General features: G+C 41.2%; 1 protein-coding gene and 1 non-coding gene across 2 annotated transcripts in view; both read left to right on the top strand.

The window, feature by feature from the left end:
- The window catches only part of haus6 (HAUS augmin-like complex, subunit 6), a 44,804-nt gene extending 20,862 nt beyond the window's left edge, over positions 1–23,942 (top strand). The window contains exons 9-16 of the mRNA XM_048619979.1: positions 3,358–3,487; positions 8,906–9,008; positions 9,952–10,060; positions 12,496–12,553; positions 12,954–13,142; positions 15,394–15,688; positions 19,805–20,965; positions 22,564–23,942. Of these exons, the coding sequence (XP_048475936.1) occupies positions 3,358–3,487; positions 8,906–9,008; positions 9,952–10,060; positions 12,496–12,553; positions 12,954–13,142; positions 15,394–15,688; positions 19,805–20,965; positions 22,564–22,634 (2,116 nt within the window). The 3' untranslated portion in view covers positions 22,635–23,942. The remainder of the gene's footprint in view (positions 1–3,357; positions 3,488–8,905; positions 9,009–9,951; positions 10,061–12,495; positions 12,554–12,953; positions 13,143–15,393; positions 15,689–19,804; positions 20,966–22,563) is intronic.
- LOC125482868 lies at positions 11,140–11,271 on the top strand. Its single transcript, XR_007261837.1, has one exon. It is a non-coding gene; the product is annotated as a small Cajal body-specific RNA 8 (non-coding RNA).
- Positions 23,943–25,888: the final 1,946 nt, after the last annotated feature.

The following is a 25,888-nucleotide window of genomic DNA, read 5'->3' on the forward strand; positions in this document are numbered from 1 at the left end:
CTTTTCTGCTCCTATGGTGCTGCTTGGCCTGCTGTGTTCATCCAGCCCTGCGTCTTGTTGTCTCGGATTCTCCAGCATCTGCAGTTCCTACTATCTCTGTTCCTCACTGTGGTGATCTGAGCATGTTCTACTGCCTCCTGAGATGAAGGCCCAACCAGTCTTCATTTACCAGCATCCTCCTCCACTTAGTTAGGCTTCTGTTTACCTTGATCAGCTTCTCCTCCTTCGATTTTGTTCACTTCCTCCAGATAAAAGGAAAAGTAAAGGGGCTTCTTCAGGCTTTAGCCCTTTCACTGGATAGAAAGGCATCCCATCTGCCCTTGCAGTCCAAAGGCCTCTGGTAGCATTGTTCACACCTACGAGCTACCTAGCAATCAATCAAATAGTTGCTGTCAGGCTGATAGCATCCAAAATTTTTCAAAATTCAGAAAACAACAAGTAGTCTGTTGCCATATGCATCTCACTTTTGTGAGCACCCTATCGTGCTGGCCTGTCTGCAATCGGCCATATCCTCCCCTAACCACCTCCTACTTTATACAAAGTAGCAGTGTTAATACAACTTGCAACGAGTTTCAGTAATTATTAGAAATGGAACAATTCCCTTCTCCAGTCCTTGGTTTTAAAGCAGTCTTTTTCTCATTTCTGACCACAACGTTGCAACCCACTGGGCTACTGCAAAGACGTCAAGCCACCTGGATATTCCTGGATTCATAAAGTTTGAATATTCTTTTTAAATACACACTTCCCTAACTTACCTGTGTTCTAGATCCAGATTGACACAAAACATGTGCCAGGTTTCTCTAATTGAGAATAATTTATATATTGCAAATAAATAGACAGTTATGAACCATTGGCATATAATGCTACTAAATAGAACTGTAATTCCCTTTATAAACTTTCCCTCTCACCGTGTCAGTTGTGGGGGTGTGGGAGCACAGATTATGGGCAGAGCGAAAACTGAGAAAGCAGCTCAGTGGTTCCTTTTTTCATATGGGTTATTGTCATGATTCTTGTGCTGGTCAAAATGCTGCATTTCACTTGTCTTTATCTAGATGCTTGCAGTAGCTTGTGGTTTGCTAGAGGTACAGGGTGGCTGGTTCACTGAAAGATCTGACTTATTGATTTTGAATTTCATGTTTCCATACTCTGTGTCTGAAAAGGCTCTTGTGCAATGGTATTGTCTCTACATTTGAGCCAGGAAGTTTGTGCTCAAGTCCCACGTTCTCTAGAGGTGTGTAATAACATGTCTGAACGGGTTGATTTGAAAATACCTATTTTCTATGTCTGATTCTTCCCTTCCTTTTTGAAATTCTCTCTCGATTATATGTAGATTGACAGTCAGATTAATTTTTTTGATGTCTTTTGACTCCCACAGCTGCCTCTGCTAGTCTCGCTTTCAAACAGTGCTAAATGTTTTATACCATGTTATGGTTATTTGCCCCTAAGGATCTCTTCCTCTGAAATTCTTTACTAAATTTGCCTCCTTATACATTATAGATCCAAAATAGCCTTGATCCTTAACATGTTGCTCTCTGAAACTGACCTGAATACAGAGACTTTTTCTTCATGACTACCTTTGCCAACTTGTTTTTTCCCAATCTACATGAAAACTAAATTACCCTTTTTTTTTTAAACATGGCCTCATTAGCTTGTTGTCTCACTTCCTCTGCTGTCAGCTTTTCTTATCACTTACAATACCATGATAGGTTTCCCCTTGTCCTCATCATTCACTCCATCAGCATCTGTACTTGAGATCATTTTCTGCCATTTCCACCATCTTCAGGCACATCTACCTGTTTTTCTTTTTTTTTCTTTTGGAAGGGTTTGTTTACCCTGGCATCCTTGCTTTGTTTCTTAACTGCCTTCAACATCCTTCCCTTCTTACATTTTCTGCATTTGTAAGAGAGGTAACATCTTTTTTAACTTCCCTACTCCTTATAGCCAAAATATTCCTTTGAAATGAAACCGAAGTTTACTCTCATTTCTGACCATTTACTATTCATAATGTAATATAGTCAGTGTTAATGATGAAATATTGATTGGGTGACTGCATGTGGACTATCTCTGGCTCAGTCCATAAATCTGAGCTTCTGGTCAGCTGTCATTTTAATTCTTCACTTTCCTTCTTCGATCTCTGCGTCCTGCAGTGTTCCAACGAAGTTCAACCTAATCTTGAGCATAGGTTACGTGTTTTATTGTAGTACTCTGCAGATTTCTAAGCTCAGCATTGAATTTTACAGCTTCAGATCACAATCTCTGCCAATAATCATTTCCTTTTAACTTTGCTAATAAAGATTTTTCTCAAGGGGAAATTGGATTTGTTTTTGAACGCCATCTGGTCTTCATTCTGCCATTTACACCTCCTGTGGACAGCATCCTTTGTTTATATAAAAAAAAACTGAATTGCTGGAAATGCTCAATTTCCAGCATATGTTAAGCCTTTCTTTGTTTCTTTGCATGTTCCATTGCTGCCCATAACTCTTGCAATGTAATCTTCTACCCTGACTTGTCTTATTCTTTTTTCCATCTTTTCATTCCTCTATCAATTGGTTAAATTGCATTTGATTTTCTAGCCTTTCCCCATTCAGATGAAAGATAATTGACTCAAAATATTAATTCTATTTCTTTCTTCACAATACTGCCTGCTCTGCTCGGTTCTTCCAACATTCTGAACATTTCTTTTATACCGGATTTCCATTTTATTGACAGTATGTGTTTGAGAATCTAATGTTTTGAATAAAAACTCAATCAGTTTTACCTTGACTATCAGTTTGTTTGTTTCATGAATGTTTGTGTTCTGCTAATGGTGCAATAGTTTAAGGTCCGTTTTGAAACATTATGTTGAAGCTGCTTGTGCAAAACATAAATTGACCCTGTGCTTTTTTTGAGTTCTTCTTGGTCTCTTCATTTTTCTGGTTGCACAGCATGGATTTTTAGTTTCTGTAACTGCCTGTGTAATTTCTAGGCTTGATAAGTTGATTTTTTATTTCAGTTTGTTTGGGGGCCAAGACTTGACTTAATTGCATCCATTAAATTTTGATGTATTTCTGTAGATTGAAGTAATGGTCTGTTATATATTTCTAATAACTTTTCAAGATTTTACACAAGTAAGTAATCACAATTATTCATCTTGTTCTGAGTCTATAACGGTATGTAATTTTTTTGACGGTTGCCAGTTGATGCATTGTAACTTCTTTTGTATAGCTAATTCGTGATCTAAGGATACATTCAAACCACTTACTAATTTGTTAACAGTAAGCATTTGTAAAGTAGTAAAGTATATGAAAGATCTTTTTACTTCTTAGTATTATTTAGCTGCTGGATTTTTGGTTATATTGAGACATCTTTTATTCCCAGCCAGAAGATAACACAAGAAGTTTTCCCATCAGTGCAAGCGTCCATAGTTAAATTGGAGGCTGCATGGGATAAGAAATGGGAACAGTACTCCAGTAGAACTGGTTATTCCCCAGTGAGAAGAAAATATCCTGTAAGTAATAAGATGTGAATACTTTCTCTTTTTCAGTTGTCAAAACTTGTTTAGCATTTCAGCACAAATAGATTTTCTGTGACTGAATCCAAATATATAATTTGTATCAGAAGAAAACGTAGAGTCGTGATGTGAAGAAAGATCAGAGGAATTATATACAGTAGCCTCAACATAACTTGTGCAAGAAGGGACATTGACTGCAGTAAATATGGAGGGGGGAAAAAGTAGTATTTGAGCTTTTTGTTAATAGGGCCCAATATGGGACATCTTTTAAAAGAAGTTGAGCTGATTTCCCTGGAAGTGGCAATGAAGAGAGCTCCACATTTTGAGATTCTGCTCAAGGCCCCCCTCAAATATGGAGTTATGTCCATTCCGACTGTTCTTCAGTAGTGCAGACTGAGGAAGGCAAATCATGCCCCCTTTCACAGCACCCTGCTGCTGTATTCTGAAATTTAAAGGTCCTGACGGCCAACTTGACAGTTGTTATCAAAGGATAACTATATAACATGTGATGTTTAGCCAGGTCAGTAGTGCTAAGTAGGATTCTAAATGGGAGGGGTTATGGTGCTAGATGGTAAGAAGGGCTGGTAAGTGATAGTATTTTTAGGGTAGGTTAGTGTGGACTAGAGAAATTGGGCTTGGTAGGGTTTGGGCAATGTGGGAATTAGGTTTTGAGGGGTTTGTGTCCAGCAGCGGGATGTTTGGGTCATATCTGGCAGTGGGAGTGGGGAGTGGGGTCGAGAGGGTTCCATAGATAGGGGAAAGAGGGATGTTCAGGGGTCTGGTCAGGCTTGAGGCGATTTAGAGGATTCAGGAATTGGTTTAGGCCAAATCTGGTCTGGGTCTGGGCCAAGTGGCATGATATCTGATCTGGTCTGGCTGGGGTCAGGGTGTTTAGTCCTGGGGTAGGTTGGTTTGGACGTGGTGGATGTAATTGGGTCTGAGGAGGTGTAGTTAGGGATGTGGTCAGCTAAGTATTTGTGGGTTGGAATGTGAAAGAGTGGCAGCAGTTAAGTTGGTTAGGGTCTGGCGGGTGGAATGGGAATAAGTTGGGTCCAGTGATGGAAGGGAGAGGTTGGATTTGGTGAGCATGGTGTGGGTGTTTCAGCTCTGGTCTATTGAGTTGAGTCTGGGGTTGGGTTGGGGGGGTGCATGTTGGCGATCCCATGCAGGGGTCGTGGTTTAGTTTGTAGTCGATTTGTGGTGGGAAGGGTATTTGGACGTTAGAAGGTGGAGTGTCATGGGTTTTGCAAATGTAGTTTTAGGTGTGCGCAGGAGGGATAGTTAGTTTAATGTCTACTCAGGAGACAGATCACATCACATATTTAATCGTCCAATTTTTCCCAAATCATAATTTTTTGCTTAATTTCATCGCAAATTTCATAGAATCCCTACAGTGTGGAAACAGGCCCAACAAGTCCACACCGACCCTCCGAGCATCCCACCCAGACCCATCCCCCATAACCCACCTAATATACATATCCCTAAACACTATGGACAACTTAGCATGGCTAATCCCCCTAGTCTGCACATCTTTAGACTGTGGGAGGAAACCCACGCAGACACGGAGAATGTGCAAACTCCACACACAGTCACCAGAGGGTGGAATCGAACCCAGGTCCCTGGTGCTCTGAAACAGCAGTGCTAACCACTGAGACACCGTGCTGCCAAATACAGATTTTCAAAGGATTTTGGCATAGAGGAATTGCCCAGAAGTAAATTCAATTGCTGGGGCAAGTATTTCAAAATGTGCTACAATGGGTATTCTGTATGTCTCGATGTGCATCTGCTATCTATGAAGGAATAGTGAATGTCGGTCCAACGGAAAATCTCTTTTTTTTTTTTTTTGCTCCAAGATTATTCTGAATAATCTCAGTAATTTTGAAGTAGAGATGGAAATTGAGAAATACAGAATGCAGTTGGGAGTCTAATTGAAGAGGAATAATTTAGAGCTGTGGAGAAATAAGGCGAGGTGATGGATATTTTTCAGAGCCGGTGCATTTTATGATAAGGCAAGGGGCTGCCTTTTGTGTCTGATACAGTACGAGTTTCAGTAAGTTGCTGTATTCCAAGGATGAGCTTGATGGACTTGAATTATTTTCTGACTCTTGACAGTTCTTGAAGTGACAGAGATAGCAAGAACTGCAGATGCAGGAGTCAAAGGTAAGTATGGAGCTGGAGGAACACAGCAGGCCAGGCAGCATCGGAGGAGCAGGAAAGTTGACATTTTGGGTCAGGACCCTTCTTCAGAAATGGGGAGGGGGAAGGGAGCTCAAATAAAAAGAGAGAGAGGAGGGGTAGGGCTGGGACAGGTAGGTGGGATGGTGATAGGGGAGTGCAGGTAGGGAGTGGTGGGGATTGGTTAGTGAGGTGGGAAGGGCAGATAGGTGAGAGAGAAGATGGCCAGGTTGTGTCAAGTCAAGAAGGTGGGAATGAGAGGGAGAGTTGGACATGGGATGAGGCCAAGGGTGGGGAGACTTTAAAACTGGTGAAAGCCATGTTTAGGCCATTAGGCTGTAAGCTCCCAAGGTGGAATAAGAGGTGCTGCTCCTCCAGTTTGCGGGTGGTGTCATTGTGACACTGGGGGAGGCCCAGCATGGACATGTCGCCCAGGGAGTGGGAGGGGGAGTTAAAATGGTTGGCAACCAGACAGTGTTGTCATTTGTCATGTACAGAGCGCAGATGCTCTACAAAATGGTCTCCAAGTCTCTGCTTGGTCTCACCAATGTAGAGGAGGGGATATTGGGAGCAGCAGATGCAGTAGACCAAGTTGATGGATGTGCAGGTGAACCCCTGTCTGAGGTGGAAGGTTTGTTTCGTGTCTTGAATGGAGGTGAGAGGGGAGGTGTCGAGGCGGGTGTAGCACTTCCTGTGGTTGCAGGGAAAAGTGCTGGGGGTCATTGGGGAGTGTGGAGTAGATGAGGGAATCGTGGAGAGAATGGTCCCTATGAAACGCAGGTAGGGGTGGGGAGGGAAGTATCTCTTTGGTTGTGGGTTTGGATTGTAGGTGGCAGAGAATGATACGTTGGATGCGGAGGTTGGTGGTGTGATACAAGGGGGATTCTGTGTTTGTTTTTGTTGAGGGTGCGGGAGGATGTGAGGGTAGAAGTGTGGGAAACACAAGAGATGGTTGAGGGTATTTTCGATCACCGGTTGTGGGGGGGGTTGGTGGTGGGGGAGTCCTCCTTGAAATAGGAGGACATCTGGGATGTGTGGGTGTGGAACGCCCCATCTTGGGAGTAGATGCGGCGGAGGTGGAGGAATTGGGAGTAGGGATTGCATTTTTGCAGGAGGTGTAGTCCAGGTAGCTGTGGGAGTCGGTGGGCTTGAAATAAATGTCAGTTTTGAGGCAGTCACCAGAGATGGAGACAGAAGTCCAGGAAGGAGACGGAGGAATTGGAGATGGTCCAGGTGAGTTTGAGGTTGAGGTGAAAGATGTTAAAGTTGATAAACTGTTCAAGCTCCTCGTGGGAGCATCAGGCAGCGCGGACACAGTCATCAATGTAGCAGAGAAAGAGGTGGTGGATAGTGCCAGTGTAGCTTGGAAGAGGGACTGTTCCGTGTATTCTACGAAGAGGCAGGCATAGCTTGGGCCCATGTGGGTGCCCACGGCCACCCCCTTAGTCTGTAGGAAGTGGGAGGAGTTAAAGGAGAAGTTGTTAAGGGGAAGGACGAGTTCAGTTAAGCAGATGAGGATGTCGGTGGAGGGGTACTGGTTGGGCCTGTGGAAGAGGAAGAAGCGGAGGGCTTTTAGGTCATCCGCGTGGGGGATACAAGTGTACAGGAACTGGATGTCCATAGTGGTGTTGGGGGGCCAGGGAATTGGAAGTCTTGGAGGAGGTGGAGGGTGTGGGTGGTGTCCAGGATGTAGGTGGGGAGTTCCTGGACTGGGGTTGGCGGGGAAGTGTCGAGTTAAGCAGAGATAAGCTCAGTGGGGCAGGAACAGGCAGAGACAATGGGTTGACCGGGGCAGTCAGGTTTGTGGATTTTGGGAAGGAGATGGAAATGGGCAGTGCAGTGTTAGGGAACGATGAGTTTGGAGACTGTGGGTGCGAGGTCACCTGAGGTGATGAGGTTGTGAATGGTTTGTGATGGTTTTGTGGTCGGGTAGGGTCATGGTCGAGGGGGTGGTAGGAGGAGGTGTCAGAGAGTTGGCACTGGACCTCGGCTATGTAAAGGTCGGAGCACCATACCACTACTGCACCTCCCTTAACTGCGGGTTTGAGGTTAGGGTTGGAGCGGAGGGCTTCACATTCCATTGGGGAGAGATTGGAGTGAGGGAGAGGGGTGGAGAGGTTGCGGCCATCGATGTCGTGACGGCAGTTGGAAATGAAGAGGTCGAGGGAGGGTAGGAGGCCATGGGGTGGTGTCCAGGAGGATAAGGTCTGTTGGTGGGAGAAGGAATCAGTAGAGGGTGGGTTAGACTCACGGTTAAAGAAATAAGTGTGGAGGCGGAGGCGATGGAAGAAGTGTTCGACATCCAAACGTGAACGGAATTTATTGAAGTATGTGCAGAAGGGGAATGAAAGTGAGTCCTTTGTTGAGGACAGACCGTTTGTTCTCAGTGAGGGGGAGGTCTGGGGTGATGGTGAATACCTGGCAGGGCTGGGGTTGCGTGTAGGGGTGGAATTAGTGACGTCACTGGCATCGATGGTGTCGGTGACCTCTACGTCGGCGAGACCACTTTTTAGAGCAGCTGTGTTCTGTCCGCGACAATCAACAACACCTGGTCATCAACGATTTTAACTCCCCCTCCCACTCCCTGGGTGACCTGTCCATCCTGGGACTCCTCCAGTGTCACAATGACACCGCAAACTGGAGGAGCAGCACAACATATTCCGCCTCAGGAGCCTACAGCTTAATGGCCTAACCATGGATTTCACCAGTTTTAAAATCTCCCCACCCCCAGCCTCATTCCATGTCCAAGCCTCCCTCTCGTCCCCGCCTCTTTGACCTGACACAAACTGTCCATCTTCTCTCCCACCTATTCGCCTCTTTCCCCCCTCACTGACCAATCCCTACCACTCCCTACCTGCCCTCACCTATCACCATCCCACCTACCTTCCCCAGCCCCACCCCTCCTCTTTCTCTTTATTCCTGAGCTCCCCTCCCCCTCCCCATTTCTGAAGAAGGGTCCTGACCTGAAATGTCAACTTGCCTGCTCTTCTGATGCTGCCTGGCCTGCTGTGTTTCTCCAGCTCCACATTGTGTTATCTCTAGAAGTGATAGAATTGCTTCTGTTAAAACTGCTCAAGGTCAAATAATCTTGCCCAAAATCACATGTTTTTTCCCCTGTCATGTTAGCTTGGAATAAAATTTGAATGAAGTAAATTTTCTTTTACCAAGGTAAATCGTGAGTCATGAATTGAAGGCAATCTTGACTTGACTGTTGTTCACTTTTTTCTTTTTTTTTTGTAGGTCCTTGATCTCCTCCCAACTATGCCGCCGTTGTCTTTTGAACCATCTTCAGAAGAAGCATACAAAAGTAGTATATTTTATACACACTCTGCAACACTTCCAGGTGGGTTCAAAAAATGTATAACTTGCATCATTGGGCAATCCCTGTAATTTGCTTCTAACATAAAGCCAAAATGATCTTGATTTTAAAATTAATGCTTCAACATATTTCAAACATTTTGTTTATTGTGTGCTTGTTTATCTGTCTTGAATTAAGATGTTTGCTTTCTAATTCCTTGTGGCCTCCTCCTTGCCTGTTTCGAGTTTTCCCCTGGATCCACAATATTCTGGGTTACCTTGGCACCTCTAATTCTGCCCCCGAAGCATCCAGATTTTTAATCCTGCCACTGTTGGCGGATGTGTCTTTGTGGAAATGTTATATTTCAGCCCTGGGTTTTGGCCTCCTTGAATCCTGTGTGCCAATATGCTGTATTAACCCATGGCTCACTTGTATCACCCTGCCTGGTCCTTACCTACCTAGAATGTCACTACTGTGGCAGCCTTCAGAAATTGGGGTTCCAGATTCTAGAACACTTCTTAAACTATTCAGCTGACTGCCACTGTTTTCATTGCCATCTTTACATCATCTAGAGTTGGTTATATTTCACATGCGATTTGTAAGCTATTTAAAAATCTCAATTGTTTTCACGGGCTCTTTCAAAGAATAGTTCATCAGAACTTCTAATTGTATAGACCTACAACAGCATTTTACTTCCCGATCCATTAACCTGTTGTCGTTCAGTCACTTGGTTCCAGAGTAGCACTGGAGAAGAACTGCAATATGTCTGCAAATTACTTGGTGTCTCTGCATAACAGTACAATATGGATTTGTCTTTTTAAAACAAAATACAATACTCAGAATTCTCTAACTTGAAATTTAACTTTTTCTTCATATAGTCACCTGAAAAATCTCAGTGCCTAGGAAATGTTTAATTTGTTATGTAGACTGAATTGTCCATTCTGCAATTTGAAGCCTAACTCTTTATATTTATTCCATTTTTTAATAGGGCTTGAAGAATCATGTACAAGAAGTTCAAAAAAGGGTGATAGTGGTATAGGAAGCATTACAAGAAGCTTTAATGACCTAAGCACATCAAGGTTGCAGTGTTCTGGAAGGTATGGTCTGTAGTACTCTGAACTATTAATTCGAACACACTGTATTCTTGAACCAAAGAAGGTTGCACAGTTTGCATGTTTTATTGTTCTATCATCTTGAATTGCTTTTAACATAGAACTTTAGAATTCATGTCGCTCCAATAATATGTCGTGTATACATTTTGTGTAAAGCACAACTAATGACATGCATGTTTGGCTGCTTCCTTTTTAGTGTTGATTTGTGCTGCTTATTTTGTTTTCAGAGTACATTTTTCTTCAACAGAAAGCAACCTTGATTATTTATAAAATCTGTAGTTTTTGAGCAGTTTCAATTTTTTGTTGTACATCTTGTGAACATTTTCCAGCACTTTTTCTTTCTGCAAAGTTCTTCAGGGGTATATAATTCGTTTTTTTTTGTCCACAAAGATGTCATAGTGAATACAACACGTAGGTAGAACATGAGAAAGGACCAGCAGGTAGGTGATTTGGCTGCTCGCAGATGCTCAGCTCTTCATTAAGATCATGTCTGATTTGACTGTGGCCATGAATGCGCTCCTACCTGTCCCCATATCCATAGATTTACTTTCAGATCTAAAATCTGTCTAGCTCAGTCTTGAATATACCAGTGACTCAATCTCCACTACCTGCAGATGTAGCGAATTCTGAAGATCTTCTGAAATTTTCCTCGTTTCTTGAGACCCCTTTTATTTGAAAATTAATGACCACTTAGGTTTGTCCTATGCATTTGAATACATTTGGCTAATAAGAGTGACACAGAATCCAATTTATTGAAAATACCTGTATACTGGAAACATTTGACTCAACCTTGTGATGTTATATCTAGCGACTTCAGTAATTATGCAATCATTACTGAATCCCATTATCTTAAACCTGGGGTGAAGTATGCCTGTTAAGATTTTTAATGTGTAAATTAAACACAATGAAAATAAACATTGCAACTTAGTTCAAAATGAATCCTGTAAATTACAATATGTGCCTCCTTGCTGTTGAACTCTACGTTTTGTTGTAGAGTTTATCTCCACACATCTTACGGACTGAGTGCTTCTATATTCTACATAGGTTATATATTCCTAATCCACTGGGAGGTTGATACGCAATTAGAGTCAAACTCTCTCTCTAGTTGTCACCAATATCTCCCTAAAATAAAAAGCCTTTTGATGACCGAGCCAACTTGAGAGAAATTGGAGCGGACAGATACGGGGCAAACAAACCATCAGCAGTCTTCTGTGTGTTACAAAATGAGCTTTGCATCAGTAATCTCATTCTTGTACAAGTATTGCTGCAATAGTTGTGTGTATCAGTGGCATGTATTGGTGCATGAAAGTTGCACTGTTACCTTGTTTTGTTTTTGGATATTTTGTGTGGCGATTGAGAGAGTTCTGCTTGGAGTGGTGAAACTGAGGTGGCGAATTTCTTGGATACTGTTCTTGATGCAAAGTGAAAAGGTAATAGGTCAAGCGGAAGGGGTATGAGGTAGTTCAGTGGCAAGCAGCACCTGACACGGAGATTTATTTTCATTTTAACCTGTTTTTCTAATCAAGCTGTTCAGAGATTTTGTTACACACTTCTGGAACAGGTGGGACTTGAACTTGGCACTCCCAATCTAGGGATAAGGATACTACCTCTGCGCAACAAGAGGGCCCCATACAGGAAAGGTCTTGTATAACAGGTGAGCCTTGATGGCTTTAAACCTTGGCAGCAGCAGAACAGAGATTGTTGCTGAAGATCATTTTTAAATTGTTTTAAATAGTGCAAATCTGTCTGGAGTGCAGTTGAGTAACTTGATTGGGAAGTGACAACGTGGGGGCTGAAGGTAATTTGAAATAGCCGGCATCCGAGTTTTGCATTTTGCCTCTCTGCTCGCTGGAAAAAGAAACATTTTCTTAAACACAGTATGATGTAGAGTGAAGACCAACGTAAATTCCAAGAATAACGTAAGTGTGTACTAGTGAAGAAAGTTGGAAACACAGGTAGTGCAAGTGGGAAAGGATGGTTTTAATGAAATTAAGAAAATGAAAATTCAATAACTGTTCATATGTTGTGTTGATGCACTGTTGCCTGTTGATGACCCTTTTACATTGTGGAAAAAGACAAACCATGTTGAACATGAACAAACAGTGTCCCCTCTATTAACAAAGTCATGGTCTGATTACCATAACCACCTTATTTGCTGAATTTATTGCTTGCGCTCACTGAATCAAATAGTTAGATGTAACGTGAGGGATGATATTCGAGTTGAAATTCAAGTGGAATCAACTATAGGCAGGTATTGAGAAGGGATTACTGAAAATGTTGCTTACCATCTCAAAGTGCTGTTAAGTTTGAACTTTCATCTACTCTTTAAGTGAAGGTGAAATCAGAAATTTAATAAAGTTCCATTAGGTCTCAGAACTAGGAATAGAAATAATCCCTTAATTCAAACTTTAATCTTCCAGATTCAGCATTCCATTTGGAGATCCAACTGAGGAAACTCATTTAACATCTCTTGGAGAGGTAAGAAATGTTTTAACACATGACACTTGTGAAGGGTACGATTGGAATTTGTTCTATCATGTTCATAGAAAAATATAGGACATCATTTAGCTCACTTGGCGGCATGGCTGGTTTGTGATGCAGACTGAGGCCAACAATGCAGATGCAATTCCCGTACTGTCTGAAGTCACTATGAAGACCCTACCTTCTTTAGGTCACCCTTTTGCCTGAGGTGTGGTGACCCTCGGGTTAAACCACTACCAGTCGTGTGTCTTGGAAAGCAGCCCTCTGGTCTTCTGCAATTGTGGTGACTTTACCCTTTTTATTATATTCATAAATGTGCTAAGAATAGTGTCCTGATAATGCATTTGGGCATTTTTTAATCAGTATTAAACTGACTTTAAAAAATGTTGATTCTCAGGAATCTGTTGAAATCCCTTGGACAAAAAGACAATGTCTTGAAAGTAAGTCGCAGAATTCATATGCAAATGCAATGGAAAAGGAACAAAATGATAAAACTCCAAATAAGTCCTATCTGAATAAAGCTAAAAATCTCTCTAAGAAAGCAGAAGAATCACTTCAGAAGGCTGTTGACCAGTTGGCAGAAGAGGTAAGTAAGCACCTTTTTTTTATGTAGTAGCCTCTGATTTGTACAGCAGGGAAGTAGACCATCCAACCTGTTGCGTATATTTGCTCTAGTAAGCACCATCCAAATGATAACTCTCTACGTTTTAAAAAACCTTATTTTCGCCCCCCTCTGACTTTTTCCCCCAGTTTCTTAAATTTGTGAATTCTGGTTACAAGCTCTCCTGCAAGTGAAAGGTTTCTCACTGTCCTCTTATTCAGACTGCTCAATTTTGAATACCTTCCACTAAATCTTGTCTTAACTGCTTCTGTGAGGCAGTTGTCCCAACATTTAATCTATTCTCATTGAAAATTCATCCCTGGAATCATTTTGGTAAATCTCCACTGCATCCTCTCAAATATTGACACCATTGTTAAAGTATGTCCCTAAAACTGGACACTCTGTTGTATCTGGGTCCTAACCTACGGTTCATGTAGCCTTGCCACATCTTTCCAACTTTTTGAATTCTATACTTCCGTAACACCAAAGATCCCATATGCTTCTGTTTTTACTTGGAGGCCTTCTCAACTTGTATTGTTACCCACATGCGAACCACTTGGTCTCCCTCAAATGAACTAGCTTCCTTTGTTCCTCTACCTGCTCGGTTGGTTAGAATAATGCTAGTTTAAAAATTATCCCTTCCCTTGGGGATACCTTTCTCCCAGACCCAAGAGAACCTCTGTTTAAAAGGAGGCCAATTTAATTAGACATTCTCGAGGTAACAAAAGTGAGTTGCTTAGTTACTAAATGTGAAAAAAAACAATAATGCTACATGCATAAACACAGATTAGGAATGCATTGAGTCCAAAACAAGAAAATATTGATACATGATCAGTCTTTGGGTTGTTCCTGAGAACAGATAGTGGAACATTGGCAGTTGAGCAGTTAGTTATTGAATTGAATCACTTATTGTCACGTGTATTCAGTGTCAAAATACAGTGAAAAATGTGTACCTTTGCCGTACATACATGGTGCCATTCACAATTATTTAGAATTAGATACAAGAAAAAAGATAACTTGAGTCCACATTTCCTTTGCACTGCTATAGTCCCACTCCGGGCTTACCAGCCCATGGCACTGCTGCCTCATCGGCCCGCTGTCGCCAGCCCACTCCTGCTCTGCCACCATCGCTCTGGCCTGTGCTCAAACCACCATTGCTGCAGGACACAACCCACACATTCAGCTCCTGCTATGTGGTTCCCAGTCGCGACCCGGCTCCTTCCTTACTCCTTAGGTAGGTAATTAAAAGGGGTCAGGGGTATAGAATTACTACAGAGGGAGAAAAATAACGAAAGGACAAAGAAAGAAAGAGAGAGAACTGGTGAGCAGAGTGGAGTTCCAAATGAGGTGATTTACCCTGTCACCATCTTGTTGGATGTTAGAACCCTTTGGCCTGTTTTCTTTTAAAGGTAGTTGGCTGGCAACACTACAGTGTTGGAACCTTTTTTATATTCCTGGAAGGGTAAAACAATGTCTGATTGAGATGACTTTCTGCTAAGAGGAGAGAGATGGTCAATCTCCGCATTACCTCTTCCTGTTGCATCTGTCTTGAAATTTCCCCCCATTCTACAGATAGAACATTCTGTTGGTCCCATATAGGACTTTGGTCTTTTTCTTTTATTTGTAAGTGTCTTTTTTTATATTAAAACATGTTTTGTACTTAAGTTCTAAATATCTACATACTTTGGTTTCTGATCCATCCTCATGACACTAATTAACTCTCTACCTTCCCTTGACCATTTTTTATTTATATTTATATTTATTAAAGACTTCCATTTGCATTATCTGCTAGTCAATTAATTGATTCTCTCTCATTTGGCTCACTGTGTTTTACTGCATTTTATCAATTTTGTTCTCTATTATTTTAATGTTTTTATTTCATTATAAGTTTTTTTTTGGTAACTCAGAATGCTCTAGCATTTGATCCCCTTCCTTTCCCATCAAGGAAATGTGGGTGGTCGGTATTCAAGCTTTGTCTTCCCTTAAAGCACTTCATTGTTTACATACAGATTCATTTGTATTAGCTAAAGCACTTGTGACAAATCTCTCTGCTTCTGATGTCTAATTAAATGACCCTGTATTTGGAATAAAATGCTAATTGTAATTCAGATCCTCTGCATTTTCTCTGTAGAGGAGTATTACCTATTGCAAAACACCATTTGTTCAAGGTTGCAACTAGATTCATTCTCGCACTGAGGGCCATATGCGTATTAATTAATATTATTTTCTTCTACAGGTAGCAGATACAGTCAGCAGTGATTCACCTGGATTAGCTAAAAAGGGAGATGTACCCCTTGATGACCTATTTGTCTCACCGAGAAATCCTTTCACTGTACAATCGGAACTGCCAAGGACACCTGAAAATTTGAGTAAGCCTTCTGTTAATGGTCTTCAGTTTGTAGCAGAGACTGTCACTGAAGAAGCATCTAGATTAACTGAAAAGGAAGATGTGCCCTTTGTTGACCCATTTATGTCATCAAGAAATCCTTTCACTGTACAAACAGAACTTCCAAGGACACCTGAAAACTTAAGTAAGTTTCCTTTCATTATTGAGCACATTGAGTTTAATAATGTAGAGTTCTGAAAACTATAATTGCCTTCTAATATCGTAGATTTTTGCAACTACGCTTGGCTACTTTCTCAACTATTTTACACAAATTTGAATGTGATGTGGAATATGATGGCAGTTTGCACAATTGTAGCAAAGCTTCACATTATGTTGGTATAAAGAGAACAAAGTTGCATTCAGACTATGATGTCCCAATACATTTCACAGCACATCATTTACTTTTAAAAGACCACCACTCATGTAAGAAACATTGGTTGTATACAATCTGCAGCCAAAGTAACAGAAGAGAATTTCCTGGTTATTTTGTTTCAGTATTGTTGATTTTTGAAAGCATACACTTTTTGGTAGCGCACTGGCTGTCTGAAGTATATTCAACTTCCATGTGACATGCCACCTGAATACAGAATTCCTTTTACTGTTTCAGAATACCTTCTGCAGGGCTTTGCCTATGCAATGTTGTTGACTAATTTTTGTTTGAATGGCCACTCTTGGACAGTAGACTGCTGTAAAATATATTCCATTTAACTTCCACGAATAGCGTATTAGTGAGTGGTTAATACAACGACAATGAGTTTGTAAAACACTTCAGATTTTAAACTTAAAAGAAAACAACGAAGCAAAAAGAGCTATATCGAAAGGAAACCAAATGCTTCGCCAGAAATGGTGAAGGAGTTTTGGGAGGATATTAAAACTAACAATGTGGATGGCTGAAGGCTAACTCTCAAACAAGGCACAGGGTTGACATTCCAGAAAAAGTCAGGGTTAGTGGTACAATAGCTTAGAATTTACTGCAAAATTGTTGTTTTAAAAACAATTTGGTAAGGACAAGATTTGCTGTCTGAAAGCTACTAACTGTGCTCAAATTTGTGTTTTTTGCCTTAAAGAAACAAGAACTTGCTGACACTTGAGTATGAATTCAACTTAGCAGAAAGTTCAGACTATTTGTTCAGTTGGTTTATGTTCCAGTGGCCTCCCACACTGAAACTAGACAGCGACTTGCTCAGCAACCACCACGTAAAGTATGCAGTCAAAATAATGTTAAACTGGGAAAGCAAATCCTTCTTGGGTGGGGTGGGGTGGGGTGTGAATGTACCCAAATACACCAAAATGAGATGAATGGAATGAAGCAAAGTACCTGTTTTAAAAAGTTTTACTGGATACATTTTGATTTTGAGCATGTGCAGGCTGCTAACTCAGTGCTGAATCCGTGTTTTAGCATGGAGAATATCAAATATCAAATTTGATTTTTTGCTTTAAAGTTTTTGAGAAGATTTGTAGCTCAGGTTGTGGATGAACTTGTGGATTTGCTTGCCAAACCAGTGTGTGTGATTACAGACGTTTTGTCACCCTGCTGGGTAACATCATCAATGTGCCTCTGGTGAGGGATTGGTGTTCTGTCCTGCTTGTTATTTATATGTCTTGGTTTGCTGGGATAGTTGGCATTACTTCCAGTTCTGTTTTTCAGTGGTTTGTGTAACGGTTCTGGTTCGATGTGTTTGTCGACGGAGTTCAGGTCGGAATGCCAGGCCTCCAGGAATTCCCTGGCCTGTCTCTGTTTGGCTTGTGCTATTGTGGATGTGTTGTCCCAGTCGAATTCATGTCCTTCTATGTCCGTGTGTATTGAGAGCAGTGAGAATTAGTCATGTCTCTTGCTGGCTAATTGGTGTTTGTGTATCCTTATTGTCAGCTCTCTTCCAATCTGGCCTATGTAATGTTTCTCAAAGTCCTTGCATGGTATTTTGTACATTGTTAGTTTTATTGGTTGTAGGTATGGGATACTTGACGTTCGTCAGTAGCTGTCACGGGGTAGTTGTTGGTTTGTGGGCTACCCTGATACCTTGGGGTCTGAGTAGTCTTGTGGTCATCTCTGGATGGCAGGGTGACTAGTGTGTCTGACCATGTTTTGTCTTGTTGTGGAGCTAATGGCGGATTGTGCTTTTTGGGTATCCATTCCTTTTAAAAACTCTAAGTGATCCTGTTTTGCTTTACGCAATTCTGGGTTGCTGCAGTGTGTTGTGGCCTGTTTTAATAACATCCTGATGCAGCTCTGTTTTATGGGTGTTGGGGTGGTTGATGGAGTAATTAAGTATCTGGTCCATATGTGTGGCCTTTCTGTATACGCTTGTCTGGAGTTCTCCGTTGTTCTTATGTTCTACCATTTATGTCTACGAAGAATAGTCGGTTATTATTCTCTCTCTTCTTTTGTGAATTTTATTCCGGTGAGGATGTTTGTCAGTGGGTTTCTTCTAGTCTTGTGCGTTTGATAATCACAAAGGTGTCCTCTACGTAGTGGACCCAGAGTTTGCGTTGTATAGTGGGGAGCGTTGTTCATTCTAAGTTTTTTTTTTTTTTTGCATTACTGCTTCTGCAATCAGTCCTGATATTGGGGATCCCATTGGTGTTCTGTTGATTTTTGTTTGAATATACTGTCGTTGAATGTAAAGTGCTCCCTAGGTATCAGGCTAGCCCACAAACCAACAACCACCCTGCGACAGCTACTGACGAACATCAAGTATCCCATACCTACAACCAATAAAACTAACAATGTAAAAAATACCATGCAAGGACTTTGAGAAACATTACATAGGCCAGATTGGAAGAGAGCTGACAATAAGGATACACAAACACCATTTAGCCACCAAACAATATGACCAATTCTCACTGGTCTCAATACACGCTGACCAAGAAGGACACGAATTTGACTGGGACAACACATCCATAATAGCACGAGCCAGAAAGAGCCATACAGGGAATTCCTGGAAGCCTGCCATTCTGACTAGAACTCCATCAACAAACACGTTAAACTGGACCCGATCTACAAACCACTGAAACAGAACCGGAAGCGATGCCAACCACCCCAGCAAACCGCGGCATGTAAATAACAAGCAGGTCAGAACACCTTAAGCAAAACACTTAAACTGCAGTTTTCCTCTTAATGTTATGTTTTCTAAACTGTTTATTTAGAAGTCCAAGCTCTGTAATGCTCTCTTATAAGGCAGACTCATGTAAGAGCTCTGTGGTAATGATTGAGCTCCTATTAAATTTCACTGGTTAAGATTATAGAACATTATTCCCAGATGTCTCACTGTCATAGTTAACAATTTAGGGCATATAATTTGAGACAACAGGCAAGGAAAGAGATGATAACCAGTGGCACTTGCTGCAGAACACCTTGCTCTTAGAAATTCTGGTCAATTTGTTTGATCAGGGTTGTAGTACGATTGGAGTTGAAGGACAAGCCCATGAAGGGATTTAAGCACCAGCGTGAAAACTTCACATTTGAGAGAAGCCAACAAGGGCTGTTTAAGCTGGGGAGAATCTGAGAAGCCCAAGGCAGGATAGGCTACAGAGCTTTGGAGGAGCCGAAGTTATTGGATAAAAGATGGGAGTCTGGCTGGATGAATACCTACAAAAGCATGTAAATTAAGTTTGCAATAGTCAGAAGCTATTATAGATGAAATTCAGCTAAAATGTAAATTCTTTACATTTGCTGTGAAAGTAGCTATTTGAGCGACTTAGATTTGGGAACTACAGATATGTTGACTTTGCCGATCGTTTCCATGTCTGGGCTATATGTAATAATCAATAAAAGTTTATTTTAAAATGTGGAGCGATTATTGCTATATCAATACAAGTCTGAGGCAGCTGTGATGTCCAGTGTTCTGCTTGTGTTTCGAGTTCAGCATTCGGTCCTGATTGAGCCTTTGCAGTGCTTACGGTTAAGTTCATTTTCAGTGTCAGAGGACTTATTACATGGAAAAGGGTCTCAAAACACTTTTTTTTTGTGAGAACCTTGCAAGTAACTAAATGAATGGAAACAGGTTGGAATTATTCAAGATAAGTTGTGGTTAATCCAGGGCCCTATTTCAAGTTGGTTCTTAGGTGTATCTAAGCCAGAGAACCTGACAACAAACTGCTAATAGGGCAAGATCAGAGTTGGTGCTGTGGAAGACATTACACTGAATATCTTGGTTTGAGTGAGCTTAATTTGCTGAGATTCATATCTGCTCCTGTGTAAGGAAATTATCTCCAATCTCTTACTTTGATTTTAATATTTGTTTTTAATGATTTCTTACAGTTACAGACATTAGGAACTCCTGGAGATGTGCAGTTCAGGAATCGGAACTTAAACTAAAGAAACACCAGGAAGAGTCTCTTTCAATACATCCAAAATGTGGAAATCAGACAAATGGCCAAGTTCTGTTGGAGACTGAACTATCTGCATCTGCTGCAAGTCAAAATCTGACCGGATTTATTAATGAGAATTCTCTCAAAAGCACTACTCCTCTGGCTTGTTCCAAGCAGAACAACAACTTTCTGAAATCTGATCCTAGAAGGGAAAAAAACAAATTCAGGCAAAGCAATTGGGAGGAATCCAAAATTGATTGCTCAAATGTTGAATCAGAGGATGAGCCACATCACTTCAGTAATAAAGTTGCAGATAGTGATGCAGCTGATGCATTTGTTCATAAAAATCAATGTCCTCATGATTCCCAAAGTTTGGGTGAGGATTGTGCCTTCGCTTCTAAAGCAAGTGCCACTACTAATGCAACTACAACAAGTGAGACTGTTTCTGATCACCACCTACAATTTTTGACACTTGACAGGTTAAGTTACAAGTCTCCAATTAAGAAGGAGAAACTGTCAAAAAGTTTTGTGATGGAAATGTGCAAATATGATGTAACTTCAGAAAATTTTGAGTCTTTTTCATCCTCTGAATGTGACTTGGACCGTACAGTACCTTGGAACAGATCACAAAATTTTGACAGTGATCTCTCCAGCTCAGCAAAGCCTCTGAGGTTTGGGATTTTGCAGGAGACTATTCCTGATGTGCTCGATAATGAAAGTTTGAACAGTTCCAGAAATATGGAGGTTGGTCAAGTGGATGATTCCTATTTGGACATAAAGAATTTGCGCAGTAGATTTGAGCAAGTATGTAAAAGTTTGGCCACCACAGTGTATGGTGGAAGTGATGAAAAATATTTAGTTGAACATACAGGAACTTCTGATTTCCACAGTAACAGCAATGGTAAAGACAATTATAAGCCAGAACATGACAGTGAAATAGATTCAATTGATGAAGAAACTGGCTCGGATAAACTTTTTTCCTTAGAAACAGAATTTTTGAAAGATCTTTCGCTAGTGTCTTTGGAATTTCCTCCTTCATTGGGAAGCTCTCTGAATGACACAGTGGTTGAAGATGATCTTTTTGGCTTTTCTGAGCATGATCCTTCCAATAGTAAGTGTATGCAGATGTTTATCATGATACATAAATAGTTATGAACTTACAGTAGGTGATTGGAAATTTATTAATTGATGTTGGGTGATTGTTCAGTGTACATTTCATAGTTTTACAAAGCTTTTGAGCACAGTGTGATCCATTTCATGCAGTTTAGGAACAGGAGGCAGCCATTTAGTTGCTGGAACCTCTACCACGGAACAAATTAAATCCTAACAGACTGTGACTTGACTCCACGTTCCTGCCTTTGCTCAATAATCGCTGAGTACCTTTTGACAAACAGTCTTTTAATCCTGACAAACAACTTTTCAATCACACTAAAATTTATTTTTAATTTCTAATCATCACTTGTAGATGAGTTAGGAGACAAAGGGAATTGGGATTTTTTTTCATTCATTCCTGGAACATTGGCCTTGCTGGCTGGACCAGCATTTGTCGCCTGTCCCTAGTTGTGCTTGAGAAGGTGGTAGTGAACTGCCTTCTTGAACTGTTGCAGTACACATGCCGTAGGTTGACTCACAATGTCCTTTGGGAGTAAATTCCAGGATTTTGACCCAGCTTCAGTGAAGGAACAGTGATGTATTTCCAAATCAAGATGGTGAGTAGCTTGGAGGGGAATTTACAGTTGGTGATGTTCCCATGTGTGTGCTGCCCTTGTCTCTCTAGATGCAAGCAGTAATGGTTTTGAAGGAACCTTTTTTTTTTTCGGATATTACCTTTCCACAGAACTGTCACCAATGTTCCCTGTTTTTACACTGGTGCTACCTCCACAAATTAACGAAGCTTGTATCTGTGAAACCAGTCCAAGGTGATTTACTTGTATTTGTCTTCTCACTTCAACCCTTCTCCCTTTAAAACCCTCTGACTTGTAAATCAAGTCAGAAAAATGTGACATGTTGCAAATATTCACGTGCTCGTGTATCAACCTTTCTTAAACCGCAGTGGCTTTGAATGCTTTAATTTTTGAAATCCTATTTACAGGTCCATTCACTACCTTGGCCACCTACAGATTTTTTGTCTCGCGTTTTCATCCTCCTCCATTATTTGCAGTCTTTAATCACCCATTGCCTCCACATGAACATTTTCTCTTGAGACAAGGCAAAACAAAAATTTCAACTTCTTTAAAAACTGTCTTGGGCGATATGCCCAAAGCTTCTCCCCCTCCTCTCCAGCAGCCTGACTGTAGTACAAGTTCTCTTCGACACAGCATTTTTGTGGATAGATGTTTGCTTAGAATGAAACAAATTTATCTTGCACGAAGTGTTAACATTCTGTGTGAAGAGAGTGGTCAACTTTTTTCCTCCAGAAAATCCAATAAATTGTATAGTGGAGTGCATCTCTCCAGTGTTGCTCCAGAGGTTGAGGCAAGACCCATGAGCAAAGTTAGTATGTTTCAAACATTTTATGGTAGAGTTACAAGCTTATGTATGCTATAGTTTCATCGAGTTCCAACATACTTTATTTCAAATTGTTCCAATCACCTACAACTGATGTTTTGTTTTATCGCTTCGCTGCTTATGGTGATCCTTCTTACTGCTGATGTTTTTGGTTTCATTGTAAAGAATGACCTTTAACTTTTTATTCTTTCTAATTTTCAGATGACAAATCTCAAAATGCTATTGATTGTGAAAAATCTTCTACCAACGTGGGACAATTAGTAAACTTCTAGTAGGGCCTGAGTGTTCTAATAAGAACTTTAGGAAATAGCTGAAGGAGAATAGGAGCTCCTTGAGCCCAGTGTTTCATCCAGTATGATGATGATTGATTGTCTTCTGCCTTATTGCCATTTGACTGCCTTCCATTTCCCTTGCTTACTTTGAGATCTGATATCTTGATCTATCTTTAATATGTACAATGATAGAAGCATCCCCAGTCCGGGACAGATGGTTCCATAGATTCACAGTCTTTTAACTGAAGAAATTTCCCTTATCTCAGTTGCAAATTATTAATCCCCTTGATCTGAGATTATATCCCTGTTTGTGGGTTCCCCAGCCAGTGGAAACAGCCTATACTATACCCCTTCAGGAATTGTTATTTTGCAGTTGCATTGCGTCCCATTCCGAGCTTGATTGTGTAGGAACTATTTACCACATCATTCATTGTAGATCAGTCCTGTCATTGCAGGGACCAATCTAATGAATCTTCAGCTGTACTGTTTGAACTTTGCTTAAATTTGGAGACCCAAAAGTGTACACAGTAATTCAGATGTCTCACTAAAATCCTGTGCAATTGTAGTGAGATCGCAGCATTTGGTTGATGACTAATGTCAGATTAGCTGGTCTGTCATTTCCTGATTTGTCCCTCTTTTTCTTGAATAGTTGTGTAGATTTACTATCATCTAATTGACTGGAACCTTTCCAAAATCTCTGGGATTTTGGGAAATCTTAACCAGTATATGCCCGATCACTCTAGCTACCTTTTGAGGTAGGCTAAACACTAATCTGGAACCCAAACTAACCCAGAATGTTGGGATGAAAGGGAATTAACATTGGATGGCCCAAGTGCCCTACACTTGTTTCTTTTTTTTTAATGGATGGTGCAGTATCATTTTACATCTTTGTTCTAATTGATCAAAAATAAAATGTAATCTTGGATGCACAAATTCAATTAAGGTCACCTCCCATCCAATTTCAAACATGTATTTAGGAAGATGGTCATTTTAGTATTTGTTGGTAATCTTTAAAATACCACACTGGCTTGGACCTTTTGAGTTAGTTGTCTGGTATTCAGACAGGCTATAGGCGTATAGATCCAGATTACTCATATCTAATCTCTGGACATGCTGAACACTGACATTATTTAAGGTTGAAAATTTGTCCTTGGTAATATCATTCTTCACATTGGAGGTGAATTCTAAGGAAATCCAAACATTTTGCAACCATTTGTCACTTTCTTGGTCCCCACTTCTAGATTTTGTATGATTTAACTTTTGTACTTGTAATTAAATAATAAATAAAGCATTTTATAGCTTATGAAACAGAAGTGAGTATAAATTAATTGTACTATTTACTGTAGTTCCTCTGATCTTGTTGATATTGTGCCAGTGTGACCTTTCCTCACTGTCTTGGCAGCAGCTGTCCCAAATTTTAGTGCATCCCTCAGCATGTTATTCTGGACTTTGGAATGTGCCAGTCTGCAAAATCCAGTTGAAGGAAACTCCACATTGGAAGGTCAACAAGTTTCAGGGTCTTTCACTGAGTTGATGGTCCTTTGGATGTAGTTTGTCTCTGTGTGTCCCAAGGAAAATAGAGATCATGGAAATGCTCAGGACAAACTTTGACAAAAACCACTGCATCTCTCAATGTACTTTCTTCACGAAAGTATAGTCTAGAAGGAGACGGCCAGCTTGAACACAGCGTACATTGGCCTAGAGACTCTGCATGAAAGCTCTCCTCCTTCTCGCCACCAACCAGTAGCTTTTTTGGAAAGTTTTTGCGATGAGGCATTCTGTCAGTCTGCCTGGGGAACCCTGACTGGAGCCACCATCTTTCCTTGCATGGCTTTGGAAGACTGCCTAATGGACCTCTGGTCACAGGTGTTTTCCTGTAAAAGCTTTTACACAAGGGACAGGTGGTATAGTTTGGTGCAGTTATTTGGAGTGTTATGTGGCAACATGGTCAGACCTGTCTGTCATCCCCAAAGACAAGTAGAACCTTGTCACATAGTGACACTCTGTACTGTGGTCTACACACACCGCTTGCTGCATCCAAACATAAAGATGGCAATGAAGATGATGGTGGTGACTTTGAGTATGTTCCTTCCTCCCTGCCTATTCAGATTTGTGCATAGTGTCCCTGCAGACATGATCTATTTCAGCCTTCCAGATAAAGTAGAAGGGGGATCAAGTGACTGCTGTGATACGGACTTGAGAAATGGGCCACACTTGCACCGCATTCAGCAACACTGACCACCTTGCACCTGATGACCAAGTGAGGGAGTAATGGTCCCCCAGTTCTGCCTCACCTTAGCAGTAATTCCAAGTTTTAATGCATTCCCTGGCCCCACTGAACAATATGCCTAGTAGCTTTAGGTAATCTGACCTGATTCTGAAGGGGATAAGGATTGGTCGGTCCAGTTCCCAAAGACCATGGCTTCATTCTTGCCTCAATTTACCTTGGGGCCCCGAGGCCAGTCCAAACTGGTCACCAGATACTGATCATATCTGAGCAGAAAATGGTGCCATCAACTATGTGCAGGTATGCCTTGAGCCGACACCCTTTTCAAGTTCATATCCTACTTTTATGAACTCAGCAAAAGACTCTCATGCAACAAATAAACAAAGGGCAGCCCTGCCCGACTCCAAATTTGATCAGAAAGCTTTTTGATTTCTACTCCTTGATTGAAACTGCATTATTGATGTTTGGAGAGCATGTCCATTATTTAGGTGTGTGATATTCTGTCAAATGCTTTGTAATGGACCAGTCTGATAAGGCCAGTATCCACTCCCTGCTGTGCACATAGGCGATCGTGTCCCTGAATACTAGAAAGATGTCTGTGATTTTTCTGCCTGGTATAATATAAATTTGATAAGGATGAGTCACTGGCCCCAGAGCAGACCTAGCCCAGTTGTTTTTGACTTTGGACAGAAATTTCAGTTACATTCAGCAGTAAGATGAATTCAAAGGTTTTGGAGTAGATCTGTAGCTCGAGTTGTGGGTGTTGAGGTTGGTTGGCTCGCCGAGCTGGTTTGTTGTTCCGCAGACGTTTCGTTACCGTGCTTGGTAACATCCTCCGTGCAGCCTCTGATGAAGCGTCGGTGTGTTTCCCGGCCTGGTTTTTAAACTCTGGGGTCCGTTGCGACGGATTGCCTCACTTCTGGGTTTCCTCCGTAGTGGAATGTACATGGGGTCGAGTTCAATGTGTTTATTAATAGCATGCTTCGTGGAGTGCCATGCTTCCAGGAATTCTCGTGCTTGTCTCTGC

The sequence above is a fragment of the Rhincodon typus genome, chromosome 3, assembly GCF_021869965.1.
Source record: "Rhincodon typus isolate 14 chromosome 3, sRhiTyp1.1, whole genome shotgun sequence".
Taxonomy (NCBI): domain Eukaryota; kingdom Metazoa; phylum Chordata; class Chondrichthyes; order Orectolobiformes; family Rhincodontidae; genus Rhincodon; species Rhincodon typus.